The 14,115-nt window shown below is 45.2% G+C and overlaps 1 protein-coding gene across 1 annotated transcript in view; it reads right to left on the minus strand.

Moving 5' to 3' along the window:
* Nucleotides 1–11,491, minus strand: part of LOC115466165 (HLA class II histocompatibility antigen, DRB1-10 beta chain-like) — a 32,302-nt gene extending 20,811 nt beyond the window's left edge. Inside the window, exons 1-2 of the mRNA XM_030197250.1 lie at nucleotides 11,355–11,491; nucleotides 3,208–3,474 (exon numbers count right to left, since the gene is read on the minus strand). Coding sequence (XP_030053110.1) covers nucleotides 3,208–3,474; nucleotides 11,355–11,460 — 373 coding nt within the window. The 5' untranslated portion in view covers nucleotides 11,461–11,491. The remainder of the gene's footprint in view (nucleotides 1–3,207; nucleotides 3,475–11,354) is intronic.
* Between the last annotated feature and the right edge of the window lie 2,624 nt (nucleotides 11,492–14,115).

Here is a 14,115-nt window from a genome sequence, read left to right on the forward strand (position 1 = left end):
AATGTGATTTTCCGGATTTAATTTGTGATGTGCTATCTCTCACTGTTACCAATAACCTACCCTTCAATTATGGGCTGCTCATGTCTTTGTCAGTGGGCAAACTTACAAAATCAGCAAGGGATCAAATACTTATTTCCCCCACTGTATGTTCCCACCCGAAACCTCCGTTCACAGGACAAATCCCTCCTCTCAGTACCCTTCTCCACCACTGCCAACTCCAGGCTCCGCCCATTCTGCCTCACCTCACCCTATGCCTGGAACAACCTTCCTGAGCCCCTACGTCAAGCCCCCTCCCTGCCCATTTTCAAGTCTCTGCTTAAAGCCCACCTCTTCAATGCTGCCTTCGGCACCTCTTACCTTCAGGATATCCGGACTGCCCCAAATTGACTGCCCCCATCGTATCGTCTACTCACTTGTCCTTTAGATTGTAAGCTCTTTGAGCAGGGCCTGTCCTTTTATGTTAAATTGCACAGCGCTGCGTAACCCTAGTAGCGCTTTAGAAATGTTAAGTAGTAGTAGTATTTTCACATAGATCTGCAGATATTTCTCCTGATAAAAATTTGGATGGCAATAACAGATTTAGCTAAAACACTCCATCCAGTAATTAATGATATGACACCTTGAATTAGTCATTTGGAAGCTAGACTGCAATCACAGGAAGAAAAGATTACTAAGCTAAAATCTGAGAATGGAAATCATGAAGTAGCAAAATCTGATATAAAGTAGGTACAATCAGTTCAAACTATTTAGTAACTGATGTGGCTACTTGCCTCTCTGGTTTGATGGGTTACAAAGTAATAGGGGAATTTGAAAGTACTGGCTCTTTTCTTAATATTTTTCCTTTATTCTCCTTTGTTATGAGAATTGGAACTACTAATTGTAGTGGACTTGAACTGAATAATTTCTGGGGAGGGGAGGTTTCATGATAGCATTGTGCTTATTATTTCAATCAGTTTTTTTGTACAAGTTTAGCTTCATTTGTCTTTATTTGAAATTTCATAAATAAAAAAATGTTCCAAAAATGGAATAATCTTATCAATGGGGTGAAGCTAGAGTGGGGGTGGGGCTAGGGTGGGCGGGGCTAGGATGGGGCCCCACCAAATTGGTCTGCATAGGGCCCCGCACTTGCTAAGACTGGCCCTGACTGACAACCCCATAAAAACATCCTTGGTGTCTAGTCACCCCTCCCCTCAGATCCTATACTGTACCTTAAATGAGGCAGGAGCAGTGGCGTAGCTAAGGGTGGGCCTGGGTGGGCACAGGCCCACCCATTCTTGCCTCAGGCCCACCCAGTCAGCAGCCCAGAAGGCCCCCAAAACTCTTCAGTGGCAGCACCTCACTACTGTCTCTCCCTCTTCACTTGTGGCCTGAAATCTGCCTGTCTCTCTACCCCCCTCCCAGTCTACCTCAGAGCTACTGCCGGCAGCATCCTGCGCCGGCCCTGCAAGCTTCTCTCTATCATGTCCCGCCCTCAATGATGTCACTTCTTGTTTTTTTGGTGGGAATGTGGTAGAGAGAAGCCTGCAGGGCCGGCACAGGATGCCTATAGGAATTGCGACGAACAACGGCTCTGAGGTAGGACCGGGGAGGGGGTTCAGAGAGAAACGGGCAGACGGGTCATTAAACCCCCCCCCCCACTATATTGTATGTATGTACAGGGGTAGCATTGGGGGTGAGAAGGGCCCACCAAGGTTAACTCTGGACCCACCCAAAATGGCAGGTCTGCCTACGCCCCTGGGCAGGAGCAATGCCCACATGCCGTCATCTTCAAAATGGTGGCACTCAGCCCTGTACGATTCATCCTGGGAAAATCAGGGAGGGTCAATATGTGCTGGGGACAAGAGTGAGAGGGATTCCCTCCTGCCCCCCATTAATAGGTACAGTGAGTGGGCTTGAGGGCGGGGCTGCAGGATGTCACTACTACTTCTCATTTTTATAGCGCTACTAGATGTATGCAATGCTGTACACATTATAAGCAGGTACTTTCTCTGTCCCTAGTAGGCTCACAGTCTAAGGTAGTTTTTGAACCTGGGGCAACGGAGGGTTAAGTGACTTGTCCAGGGTCACAAGGAGCTGCAGTGGGAACTGAACCCAGTTCCCCATGATCTCAGCTCACTGCACTATTAGGTACTCCTCCAGGGATTTAAATCATTTTTAGTTGGGGGAGGGGAAGGGGGTTGGATCAGGTTAAGATTTTTGAAGAGGGGGGGGGGGAGGAGGGCAACTAAACTACCAAAGAAAGTTTAAGTGGGGGTAGGGGGTCTGGATTGTTGGGTCAGGAAGGGAGAGTGGCCACTAGACCATCAGGGAGGCTAATGTAAAAAGACATCTGTGGCATGGGGGAGACACTTACTCCTCTCAAGCAACCCTTCCATGCTGTCCCGGACCTGGTGAAAACTTTTCCTGTGTTAGCTGAGCATCTAAAACTTGTTTTTTCTTGCATAGCCACAGACTGGGTAATCACTGCGTTAATATTCATGTTACTGTTGTGTGCGGTTAGGGTTTCCTCATGTTAACACGTTATCTTATTGGGCAGACTGGATGGACTGTACAGGTTTTTATCTGCTGTCATCTACTATGTTACATTTTCAAAGCACAGACTTATAAAGATACTACCTATGTAAGTCTAAGTGCTTTGAAAATACGCCTCTGAATGATACCTATGCTGAAATTGTTTCTGCATTGCTCAACTAGTAATTCTGTGGTAAAACAACGTTAAAATCCATAACTGTGTAGAAAGTTTTCTCCACTGGCCCCTGGGTGAGTTAAGAAAGGTTGGATGGAAAGGCTGATGGGGCTTTTTTTTTTGGCTAGCTTGTTTTTAATTGTTTTCCATTGTGGACTAGATTTAATATATAAGATAGTGGTGGGGAGAGGGGCACTTTAATGTCTTTAGTGCTTTTTTAGTTTCCCAGGTGGGGAAGGGGCTGGGCTGCCTCCTGTTTGCTCTGCTGTCTCTGAGTGAGGGGGAAGGGCATTGTATTCTCACCTTCTGGGGGAAGGAATGGCTGTGCTCTCTTCTCTGTGTGAGTGGAAAGGGGGGGAGGGGTCTGTGCTCATATCTCAGCTGCCTGAGGGGAGGGGGTTGAGCTTTCAGACGTCTTGGGAAGGAGCCCTGACCGTGCCCTATACCATATTTCTCCCAGAAAGGGGCGGGGAGCCTCCTCCTGCTTTTCTCCTGTGGTGGGGAGGGGTCAGGGCTCTCACCTCTCCGGTCGGTGATGGGTTCATTATTCTTGTAGTTGTGTTTGCAGAATGTCTCCACCGAAGCCCGTCTGTCTTCTATGATCACTGTGTCATTGTTCCAATAATCCGCCCACGCCACCCCCAGCTTCGTCCTGCCCACGTAGCGCCCGATGTCACTGTCGAAGTACGCGATCTCCTCCCGGTTACTGAACTGCCGCTCCAGGTACCGCATCCCCTGCCCGCCGGCTCCGAAGTGACACTCAGCCTTCCACTGACACAAGAAAACCGCTGCGAGAGAGAGAGAGAGAGACTGTAATAGTCTGGCAGAAAAGCAGGGAGATAGAAAAGGAAAGAGGCCGTCTCACCCCGAGAGACAGGAGGAGGCCACCTATCACATCCTGAGGAAGAGACTATCATATTCAGACAGATAAAAGGAAAGAGACGTTTCACTCTACTTAGTTTATGTTATAAGTAAATGAACTTTGTACATTAGTTTGAAAAAGTCCGTAGCTACTAGGGTTACCATATGGCTCCAGAAAAAGGAGGACGGATAGCTACTTCTTGCCTCTGCAACCAGGGCCTTCACTTGTTCTGGGCTGTGGGAAACACAAATAGTTTCTTGAGGGGGTGGTGGGAGGCAGCAATTTAAAGAGCATGAAAGACCCCTCACTCACACACATCCCCCCCCCCCCTGTTTCACGTCTCCAAATCTAAAGTAAGGCAGGCAGCCCTAATCCTGTAATGAAAACTGCACCTTAAAGCTCTGAACTATGGGGGTGAGATGCCCCCCCATCAAACGTTACCCTTATATATATTTTTTATTTTAGTTACATGTGTACCCTGTGCTTTCCCACTCATAGTAGGTTCAATGCTGCTTACATATTATATACAGGTACTTATTTGTACCTGGGGCAATGGAGGGTTAAGTGACTTGCTCAGAGTCACAAGGAGCTGCCTGTGCCTGCAGTGGGAATCAAACCCAGTTCCCCAGGACCAAAGTCCACCACTCTAACCACTAGGCCACTCCTCCACTAGCAATATTCTGTGTAGAATCTCCAATAGTAGCAACATTCCATGTTCCACTGCACTAACCACTAGGCCACTCCTCCACTAGCAACATTCTGTGTAGAATCTCCAATAGTAGCAACATTCCATGTTCCACTGCACTAACCACTAGGCCACTCCTCCACTAGCAGGATGCGCAGGCTTCTGTTTCTGTGAGTCTGACGTCCTGCGGGATCCTGATCTGCAAGGGCAGCTTCTACATGGAATGACAGGTACTTATTTGTAGCCAGGCTATAAATCTAGGAAGATTTAAGTGTGTCATATTGCTTTGCAAATGAAAATAAAGCGCCACAATATTTGCCTTTCTTTGGTGCCTCTGATTTGCCCAGCTAATTGGCCCTCGCTCAGTGGCTGAAAATATGAGCGCAGGTTTCACAGTATGTCAACCAGTGGTGTGCTGGTAAATTTTTAACAAGCTCTCTCCCCAGTCCACCTCTGTGCCCCCCCCCCAAACTGCAGAGCTGGCTATACCTGGGGAGAGATGGGGGGGGGGGCAATGCATTACGCTCTCCAGGAAAATAAAAAATTAAATAATCCCAGGTTCCAATCTAATTTTTTTTATATATATATATTTGTACCCTGTGCTTTCCCACTCATGGCAGGCTCAATGTGGCTTACATGTACTTATTTGTACCTGGGGCAATGGAGGGTTAAGTGACTTGCCCAGAGTCACAAGGAGCTGCCTGTGCCTGCAGTGGGAATCAAAAGGTTGCCAGATGGGAAAACTTTTCCCCACCCAAAATCAGCCTTAAACCAGCCCAAAACCCGCCCAATGTCAAACCCCGCCTCCAACGTCATCGACCCCCGCCTCCAACGTCACCGCCCCGCCCCCTGATGTCACCTCTGATGTCATTTCCCCGCCCCCAATGACACCTCTGGCGTCATAAACCCCGCCCCCGATGTCAACCCCGCCCCGGAAAAGCTTCTATTGGACCAAATTGGACCAATAGAAGCCCCGGAAAAGCTTCTATTGGACCAAATTAGACCAATAGAAGTCCCGAAAAAAGAGCCCCCACCCTGCACAGCTGCAGTGAAAAAGAAGCCCAATTTCCCGCAGCCCGCAACCTTCGATAATTTCCCGCATCCTGGCTTAAAAACCAGCCCAATTGGGTGGGAAACCAGCCCACCTGGCAACTCCAGTTCCCCAGGACCAAAGTCCACCACTCTAACCACTAGGCCACTCCTCCACTTGGGTGGCCTACACTGCACCTGTTTGGTTACAAACCAAACCTATCTCCAGCCCCACCTTCCCCTTTTCCTCTCCTGATGCAGCATTGGCTAAAATACCCCATTCCACTGCCTTTCATAGAGGACCAGAAGGGAGGAGTGACCACAGCAACAGACCCAGGGAAGCCAGGTTCAAATCCCACTGCTGATCCATGTGACTTTTGGTAAAAAGTCTCTTAATCCTTTATTGCCTCAGGGGCTGATGCTCAAAACAGTGCACAGATGGCACCATAGGAGCCGACTCTGTGGATGCTGTGGGTGCTTGAGCACCCCCAATATTGAGAAAATTCCTTGTATGTGTCGAGGGAGGAGTTATTTCCATTGGGCTTAGCACCCCCAATAATTACGAAAAGTTGGCTCCTATGGATGGCACAACAGTAATGCAAAAAAAACAAACAACAATGCTCAAAGCAAACCATATACAAATGTTCTGCACAGAAAACTTACAGCTAACAGGGGGAGGAGGGCGCCTGACATGTACACAAAGGTGTTGGGGTAAGCGAAGCACGACTCTTGTGCACAGGCCCAGACAAAAATGGAAGTGTCATATTCTGAAGAAAAAGTTCTGATGTGTGCTAACTATGAGCCTCACAAATATTACTAATATAATATGTATAGTGTCCCAAACATCCACATCTATACACATTTTGGTCTATTTAATTGGAGCATTCACAAATATTACCAGCACTTGAAGACTTTGTGAGGCTCACATTTAGGCACAGAAGATCAGATATAAGTACATAAGTATTGCCATACTGGGACAGACTGAAGATCTATCAAGCTCGGTATCCTGTTTCCAACAGTGGCCAATCCAGGTCACAAGTACCTGGCAAGATCCCAAAACAGTACATTTTATGCTGCTTATTCTACAAATAAGCAGTGAATTTTCCCCATTTTAATAATAGCTTATGGACTTTTCTTTTAGGAAGCTATCCAAACCTTTTTAAACCCTGCTAAGCTAACTGCATTTACCACATTCTCTGGCAATGATTTCCAGAGTTTAATTACACACTGAGTGAAGAAATATTTTCTCCGATTCGTTTTAAATTTACTACTTTCTAGCTTAATTGCGTGCCCCCTATTCCTAATATTTTTAGAAAGAGTAAACAAGCAATTCATGTCTACTTGTTCCAATCCACTCATAATTTTATAGACCTCTATCATATCTCCCCTCAGTCATCTCTTCTCCAAGCTGAAGAACCCTAGCCGCTTTAGCCTTTCCTCATAGGGAAGTCGTCCCTTTATCATGTTCATCGCCCTTCTCTGTACTTTTTCTAATTTATCTTTTTTGAGATGCAGTTACTAGAATTGCACACAGTATTCAAGGTGCAGTCACAACATGGAGCAATACAAATGCATTATAATGTCCTCATTTTTGTTTTCCATTCCTTTCCTAATAGTACCTAACATTCTATTTGCTTTCTTAGCCGCCACCACATACTGAGCAGAGGGTTTCAATGTATTATCTATGATGACATCTAGATCTAGATCCCTTTCTTGGTCAGTGACTCCTAATATGGAACCTTGGATGACTTTGGGCGTCTAAATGGCAGATGATGTTTAATGTGAGCAAGTGCAGTCTCCCAGTCTCGTAAGGTCCTCTTATAATTTTTCACAATTCTCCCGTGATTTAACAACTTTGAATAACTTTGTGTCATCAGCAAAGTTAATTACCTCACTAGTTACTCCTATCTCTAGATCATTTATAAATATGTTTAAAAGAAGCGGCCCCAGCACAGACTCCTGTGGAACCCCACTACCTACCCTTCTCCATTGAAAATACTGACCATTTAACCAGTTTTTAATCCACAGTAGGACACTACCTCCTATCCCATGACTCTCCAATTTCCTCTGGAGTCTTTCATGAGGTGTATATGTGAACTTTTACTTTCAGCTTTAGTCAGACATGTGCACCTTTGTTCCTTCCTATCTGTCTTTAAAACTTGCAAAAGCCTCCATCCACTTGTAAGAGAAGACAACAAAATCCTCTCCTCAAAACCTTCTACACTGCCTCACTTAGCAAAAACTTTCAGCATTATAGGCTGTCATTTCCTACTGTGCCTTGCAGCTCTGCTGTCTGTGCATCACAAAGGAATATTTACTGGCCTCATTAGCATCCATTTAAATACATTTCAATAAATTTTACATGGCCATCTATACCATACGTTAATAACTGCCCTAGAGTCCTCTGAGCATTCAGCACACAATAATGTATGCACCAGTGGCTTAGCCATCTGATTTTTTTTGCGGGGGGGGGGGGAGCCGAGGGGTTGGTTGGGGGCAGTGGTGTACCGAGGGTGGGTCGGTCCACCCCAGATGCACACTGCAAGGGGGGGTGCAGGGAGCAACCATGCAGCTGTCGGCTCCGCCAGTTCCCTGCTCCCTCTGTTACTTCCTGTTCCGGAGCAGGGAACCGGTGGAGCCGACAGCCGCACAGCTGCTCCCAGCACCCCAGAAAGTAAAAGCAATGCACCTGGGGGTGTTTGGAGGTGATGCACCATGGAGAATGATGCTGCATCCAGGGGAGTGTGCAGCCGACCAAGGAACACCACTGGTTGGGGGAGGCAATGCATTCCCTCCTCCCCTATGCATTAACAATACATTTATTATTGGGAATGCCGCCAAAGCCCTGTCAGCCAAAGAAACTCAGTGCCCCAGCTGCTCCCCTCTCTTTGTGTTGCTGATGTATGTGGAAGTCAGTGATATGCCTCCAGCCGCCAACTCTGGAACTCCCTAAGCATGCTCAGTTCTTGCACAAATGTAGCATACACGAGAGAGAAGTCCTGGTATTGGCGGCTGGAGGTACATTGTCGGCTTCTGCATTACAGCAGCAGCACAAAGAGGAGACTCGAGCGCCAAATTTCTTTGGTTGGTAGGGTTTCAGCATCTCCACCAGCTGTTTAATGGGGTGCTACAGGTTCGGAGGGGGCCTGAGCTCAAATTAGGCCCCTCCTCCCCCATGGCTACAGCTGGGGTTAATCATGTGCTCATGCTCGCAGTAGCTTTGAGCATTGGCCCCCTCAGGTAGAAACTTAGGGGCCGATGCAGAAAGCTCATGACCTGCTGCAGAGTTTACATGGACCTTGGTGGCTGCAGTGCAGAAGGGGGATGAGCGCAGGAGTTAACTCCCTCACCACTGTCCTACTTCCTCCCAGGTGGGGCCTTGAGCACAGCCCTGAGTCCAAGAACTGCTGCATCCCACCTCCAAGGCAGGAAAAGCCCATGTCGCACTGAGAGCTGAATTAAATTGCTGCTCTCATGAAGTGTGGAAGCTGCGCCAAACACCCCAAATCTCACCACCCTAGGCAGATTCTAGTCTGCCTGACACTCTTTTCATATGTACACATATCCACAAACACATACCCTCCCTTTATATACACACACTCCCCACCTGACCTCCCCCACCCACAGACCCCACACAAAGCCCCCTCCCATCAGCCTCAATCACTCCTTGATCCTTAAGTGACTTGTCATTCTCAGCTGTTAGTTCCCATTCAGATTAGGACTGACAGCATCTGCCCCCCCCCCCTGACAAATTCCCCCTTCACAATATCATTGGAATGCTTTTCATTATTCCCTTACATTTTCCAGTACTGTGGACTAGCACTGGAGTAGCCTAATGGTTAGCTCAGTGAGCTGCAAACCAAGGAAACCCAGCGAAAATCCCACCCTTGCTTCTTGTGATCTCGGGCAAGTCAGGTACAAACTTGTACTGTAAGCCCCTTGCGGACAAGAAAATCCCCACTGTACCTGACTGTAACACCCAGGACCAAACCAAGGCAATATGCTGCCTGAGGCACCCGCCTCTTCCCCTTACTGCAGCTGCCTGAGCGAAACAGGAAGTTACTTCAGGTGGCTGCAGTAAAGGGAAGAGGTGGGTGTCAGCGGCGGCAGGGCAGCGTATGGGAATCGCTGCCGCTGGCTAATATTCAAATAGACAGTATGGGCTGTTAATCCTACTTCCGTAATGTAATACAGCAAAAACTGAAAAACAGCCAAACACAATCCCAAAACGGTTGTGTAGCGTGAGCATTCCACAATAGTAAAGGAGTGTGGTAGCCGTGTTAGTCCACTCTTAAGGTTATCAATAGAAATCAAACAAAATAAAACATGGAAAAGAAAATAAGATGATAACCTTTTTTATTGGACATAACTTAATACATTTCTTGATTAGCTTTCGAAGGTTGCCCTTCTTCGTCAGATCAGAAATAATTATTTCCGATCTGACGAAGAAGGGCAACCTTCGAAAGCTAATCAAGAAATGTATTAAGTTATGTCCAATAAAAAAGGTATCATCTTATTTTCTTTTCCATGTTTTATTTTGTTTGATTTCTATTGATAACCACAATAGTAAAGAAATGAGAATTACCCTCAGAAACCAAGGCTTCCACCAAGGTCTGACCAACAAGACTCTGATATCTATATAAGATTTTTGTGTCTGTGGTCGCGTCTCTTTCATAGGGTAAAACTTTCCCACCTACTCACAATTTAAACTGCTCTTGTTAGAACATAAGTTTCAAAACATTACTGAGTACAAAAATTCCCAAGCAACAGCATAGCATGAATAAACGTAGCTTTCTCTTAGCTGGCTTAGTAACCTCACAGTCCAACTGCTGATTGTCATTCAACGGGGCCCAAATCGTTTCACCCACTTCAGGGCTTCATCAGGAAACACCCAGTTTAAACATGATTACAGGGGTATTGATATTACAGCTGACTAGACTCCTCTAGGAACCGGCATCGATCATAACTGAATCTGCCGCTGCCGGGTTCGGAAAGTTACCTTAACCAGGTAAAATGCAGTGAAGCCACCCCCCCCCCCAAGATGCCGCTCCTAAAAAGTGCTTATTGAGGCCCCCGCTTCAGGTGGACTAATAGTCGGGCTGCCCCTGGTAACACCCCTTGAACTACTACAGCAAAAAAAAAAAAGAAAAGACATGAGCTAAATCCCTTCCCATCTTTGGCTGAGCTGAGGAAGCAAGTTTTAGCTCACAAAGGGGCCCTTTCACTAAGCTGCAGTAAAAAGTGGGCTGTGCTGGTTTGGATGCGTGAAATTGGCATGCGCTGGCCCCTTTTTTTACCACAGTAGGTAGAAAGGCCTTTTTAAAAATGGGTCGGTAAAGGTAAAAGTATGCCTTACCTGCTGATAATTTTCTTTCATTTAGTAGCAGCCGATGAATCCATGTAGATCTCTAGCTCCACCTGCTGGTAGATGAACACAACCCACCAGTTCTTGGATTCATCTGCTGCATACGGTAAGGAATGGCCGTGTGCTAATATTAAAAGTACTGTTCAACTATTTACTGCCTGAGCCCTTAATGCTACCTATTTACTTGGCGGTAAGGGCTCACGCACTACTTGTTCGGTAATCAGGCACTGTGCAACAATGTGGCCGGGCTGCCGATTACCTCCGGGAATGCTCCTGTGGGAGAAAATTATTTTCTACCACAGGAAACAGCGCACGCCAACTTTGGAACTACTGCCGGGCTACCCCAATGGCAGGGTCGATTTGGCACACATCAGCTCTACCGCATATCAGTAAAAGGGTTCCAAAGGCTAGTCAAGAAAAATGTCCTTAGTCCAATAGAAAGGACTCACTGAATATTTTTATTTCAGTGCTGAGATCTCCTGACCCCATCCTAAGCCCCTCTCTGACACTTCCCTGTGTGCTATCAGTCCTCTGCACTGTCACTATCAGAGACCCCCTGATTCTTACCTGGGGGGGCCTGTAGTGAGTTCTGTCAGTCCTCTGCACTGTCACTATCAGTTGTCTCTTGACCCCACTGTCTCTCTCTGATCTTTACCTGGAGGGTCCCTGTAGTGAGTGCTGTCCGTCCGTACTGTTACTATCAGAGATCTCTCTCTCGGTTTCTTACCTGGAGGGTTCCCGCAGTGAGTTAAGTGGGTTCTCAGCACAGTCAGGATCACTATCAGAACTGCCAGACTGCAGCCCCCAGCTCCAGGTGCTCGGACAGAGACCATCGTGTTTTTATTTATTAAACAAAGTAAAAGAAGAGACAAGCCAGGAAACCCCTTACACAGGGAGATTAGCACTGCTGCCCTCAACTTGGGGAACCCCTCCCTCTAGACCCCACAGAAACGTGTGAGCTAATCATCCTCTGAGACTGAGCTGCATCATTAGTTACTGAGTAGGGATAAGTGTCTGTGCACTGATTATTAAATCTCTAAAGCTGATCCGTTCACAACAAAAACCCTACTGCAGGCATTTTAAAGGGTATTTTTGGGGGGACTTTTTTCCAATCATTTTGAAGAGGTCAACTTGAATTCATTCCCCTTCATAATCTTGATAAAATTACATCAAACTTCGAGGAGTGAGTTTTGTTAAACTGTCACAAATGTCTTATGGTTGAGATTTTTTGAAAATTGTAGCCAGGCTAAAAATCTAGAAAGATTTAAGTGTGTCATATTGCTCTGCACCCAGGACATCACTCCCGAGCATCTGACTGTGAGTGCCACAATATTTGTCTTTCCTTGGTGCCTCTGAAAGGATGCAGACTGGGAGGAGGCAAGATCAGAAATGTCAAATTAATTATTTGCCCAGCTAACTTGCCCTCGCTCAGTGGCTGAAAATATGAGCGCAGGTTTTGTAGCATGATTTAGTTAATTGTCAGAATTATTTTGCTGGATCAGATCTGAATCATATAAAAGGTACTGCTGCAAAGATTTTACTTTCCATCCCCCCTGGAAAACTACTGAGACCTAAAGCCATTAACACATCTACTACCCTTAACAAAAGACTAGTCTCAAACAAACTCTGACTGGAAAAAACCCACCTATCTGACAAAAGAAGCCCACCTACTTCACAGACACAGACTCTTGTAATCCTGTCAGATGCCTTATGGATGTGAATATCTGTACATCAGCATAATAAGAACTCCAGGATGGGCAGCGCCACAGAGACTGCTTCTAAACAAAAGACACTAACTTACCTATAGAAATGCAGCTGGCTACCTCAGACAAATCTTATCAGATGTTTATCTGCCCCCTCCCCCCCCATCAACTACCAGCACATGTACAGACAAAAGGCATATACCATGTGGCTTCTCTAGGAACTACAATACCCAGGATTCAGTTGTCCCTAGGTCTTTTCCATAGGAACATGATAAAAGCAGGAGCTGCTCCCCTCTCAGACAGACTCTCCTCTTCTGAAGCACTTCTCTTCCCTCACTGACTGTAAGAATCCCTGGGCTCTTTCTGTGACCTCTGCCTCATGCTCTACAACAAAGGACTTGTAAGTTAAACTTTGATTCAGATCTGTTATCTTGCAGCATATTTCTCCTGTAAAGATTCTAAAGCTATTACCTCTTGCATGTAACATGATTACATTACCTGTATTGTAAATAAACCCTTTTGAAGCTAAATATATGGTCTTTTCTGTTCTTTGCCCATGTTTTTAAATCTGGCAGTGCAGGTTAATGTAATTCAATAAATATAATACTCAATTCCTCTTTATTCTTGCAATTGTCAATCTTATTACCTTATAGGTAATTGGTGGAGATTTAATCAATATATATCTTAAAACTAGAGCAATTCCCCCTGTTCTTAAATGTCATATTAAGAACTGTATTCATAACATATAACCCAGCTCTCCATATACTTCAATCAAACTCAACCACCTTCATATAAGGGGATCAAATTCTACTGATTTAGGATCAATCAGATTTCCTAACACCATCTAAGGAGTAATTTGCCTATTGGACAATTTTTGAGATTGAGAAGGCTCTGCTCGTCATTAATAGAATTTAAAATACAAGCAGGAATATTAAAGCGCCGCTTTTTAGAGCGAGGATATCCTGAGAAATGTTTGAAAAAAGCCTATTTGCGTGCATGTTATGCACAGAGGGAACTACTGCTTCAAGAACGAAGAGATGTGGATAGTAATGATGATCATTTAATTTGTGTCCTTCCATTTTCATCTTTAGTTAAGTATGTGATTCAATCTATAAAGAACAACTGGCAAATTTTACAATTAGATGAGATGTTTTTGGAAAAACCAATGTTTGCGTTTTCAAGATCTAAAAATATAGGAGAATTGCTCTCTAAAAGGAAGAAAAGGATGTTTGTTGATGAGAATGTATATCCACAGCACAATAGCTGTAATAAATGCCAATGGTGTGATCAAACATTATCGGGTCCAGTATGGACGGACCCGCAAACCAAACAAGTTATTAAATCACGTTTCTCCACATCCTGTATAACATCGATGGTAGTATACATAATAATATGTCCTTGTGAAAAGGTTTATGTTGGTAGAAGTAAACGTCCAGTGAAAATACGTTTAAATGAACATAAATCTCGGATTCAAAATAAAAAGGAAGAAGCTCCGCTGGTACAACATTGGATAGAATGTGATCATAAAATATCGGATATAAAATGGAGAATTATTGATCATGTAACAGTAGGGTGGGAGGGTGGCAATATTGAAAACATCTTGAATTATAAAGAACAATCATGGATTTTCTCTTTAAATTCTATGTATCCTAGAGGTTTAAATCGAGAAATCGAGTGGATGTCAGTCATTTAATAGTAGGGGAGGAGTTAATACGTGGTGCTCTGTGATTTGCCAATAGAATAATGACGTTTGGTCTGGAGTGAATTCTTATTTAAATAACTAGC

Source organism: Microcaecilia unicolor, chromosome 3 (genome assembly GCF_901765095.1).
Source record: "Microcaecilia unicolor chromosome 3, aMicUni1.1, whole genome shotgun sequence".
Taxonomy (NCBI): Eukaryota; Metazoa; Chordata; class Amphibia; order Gymnophiona; family Siphonopidae; genus Microcaecilia; species Microcaecilia unicolor.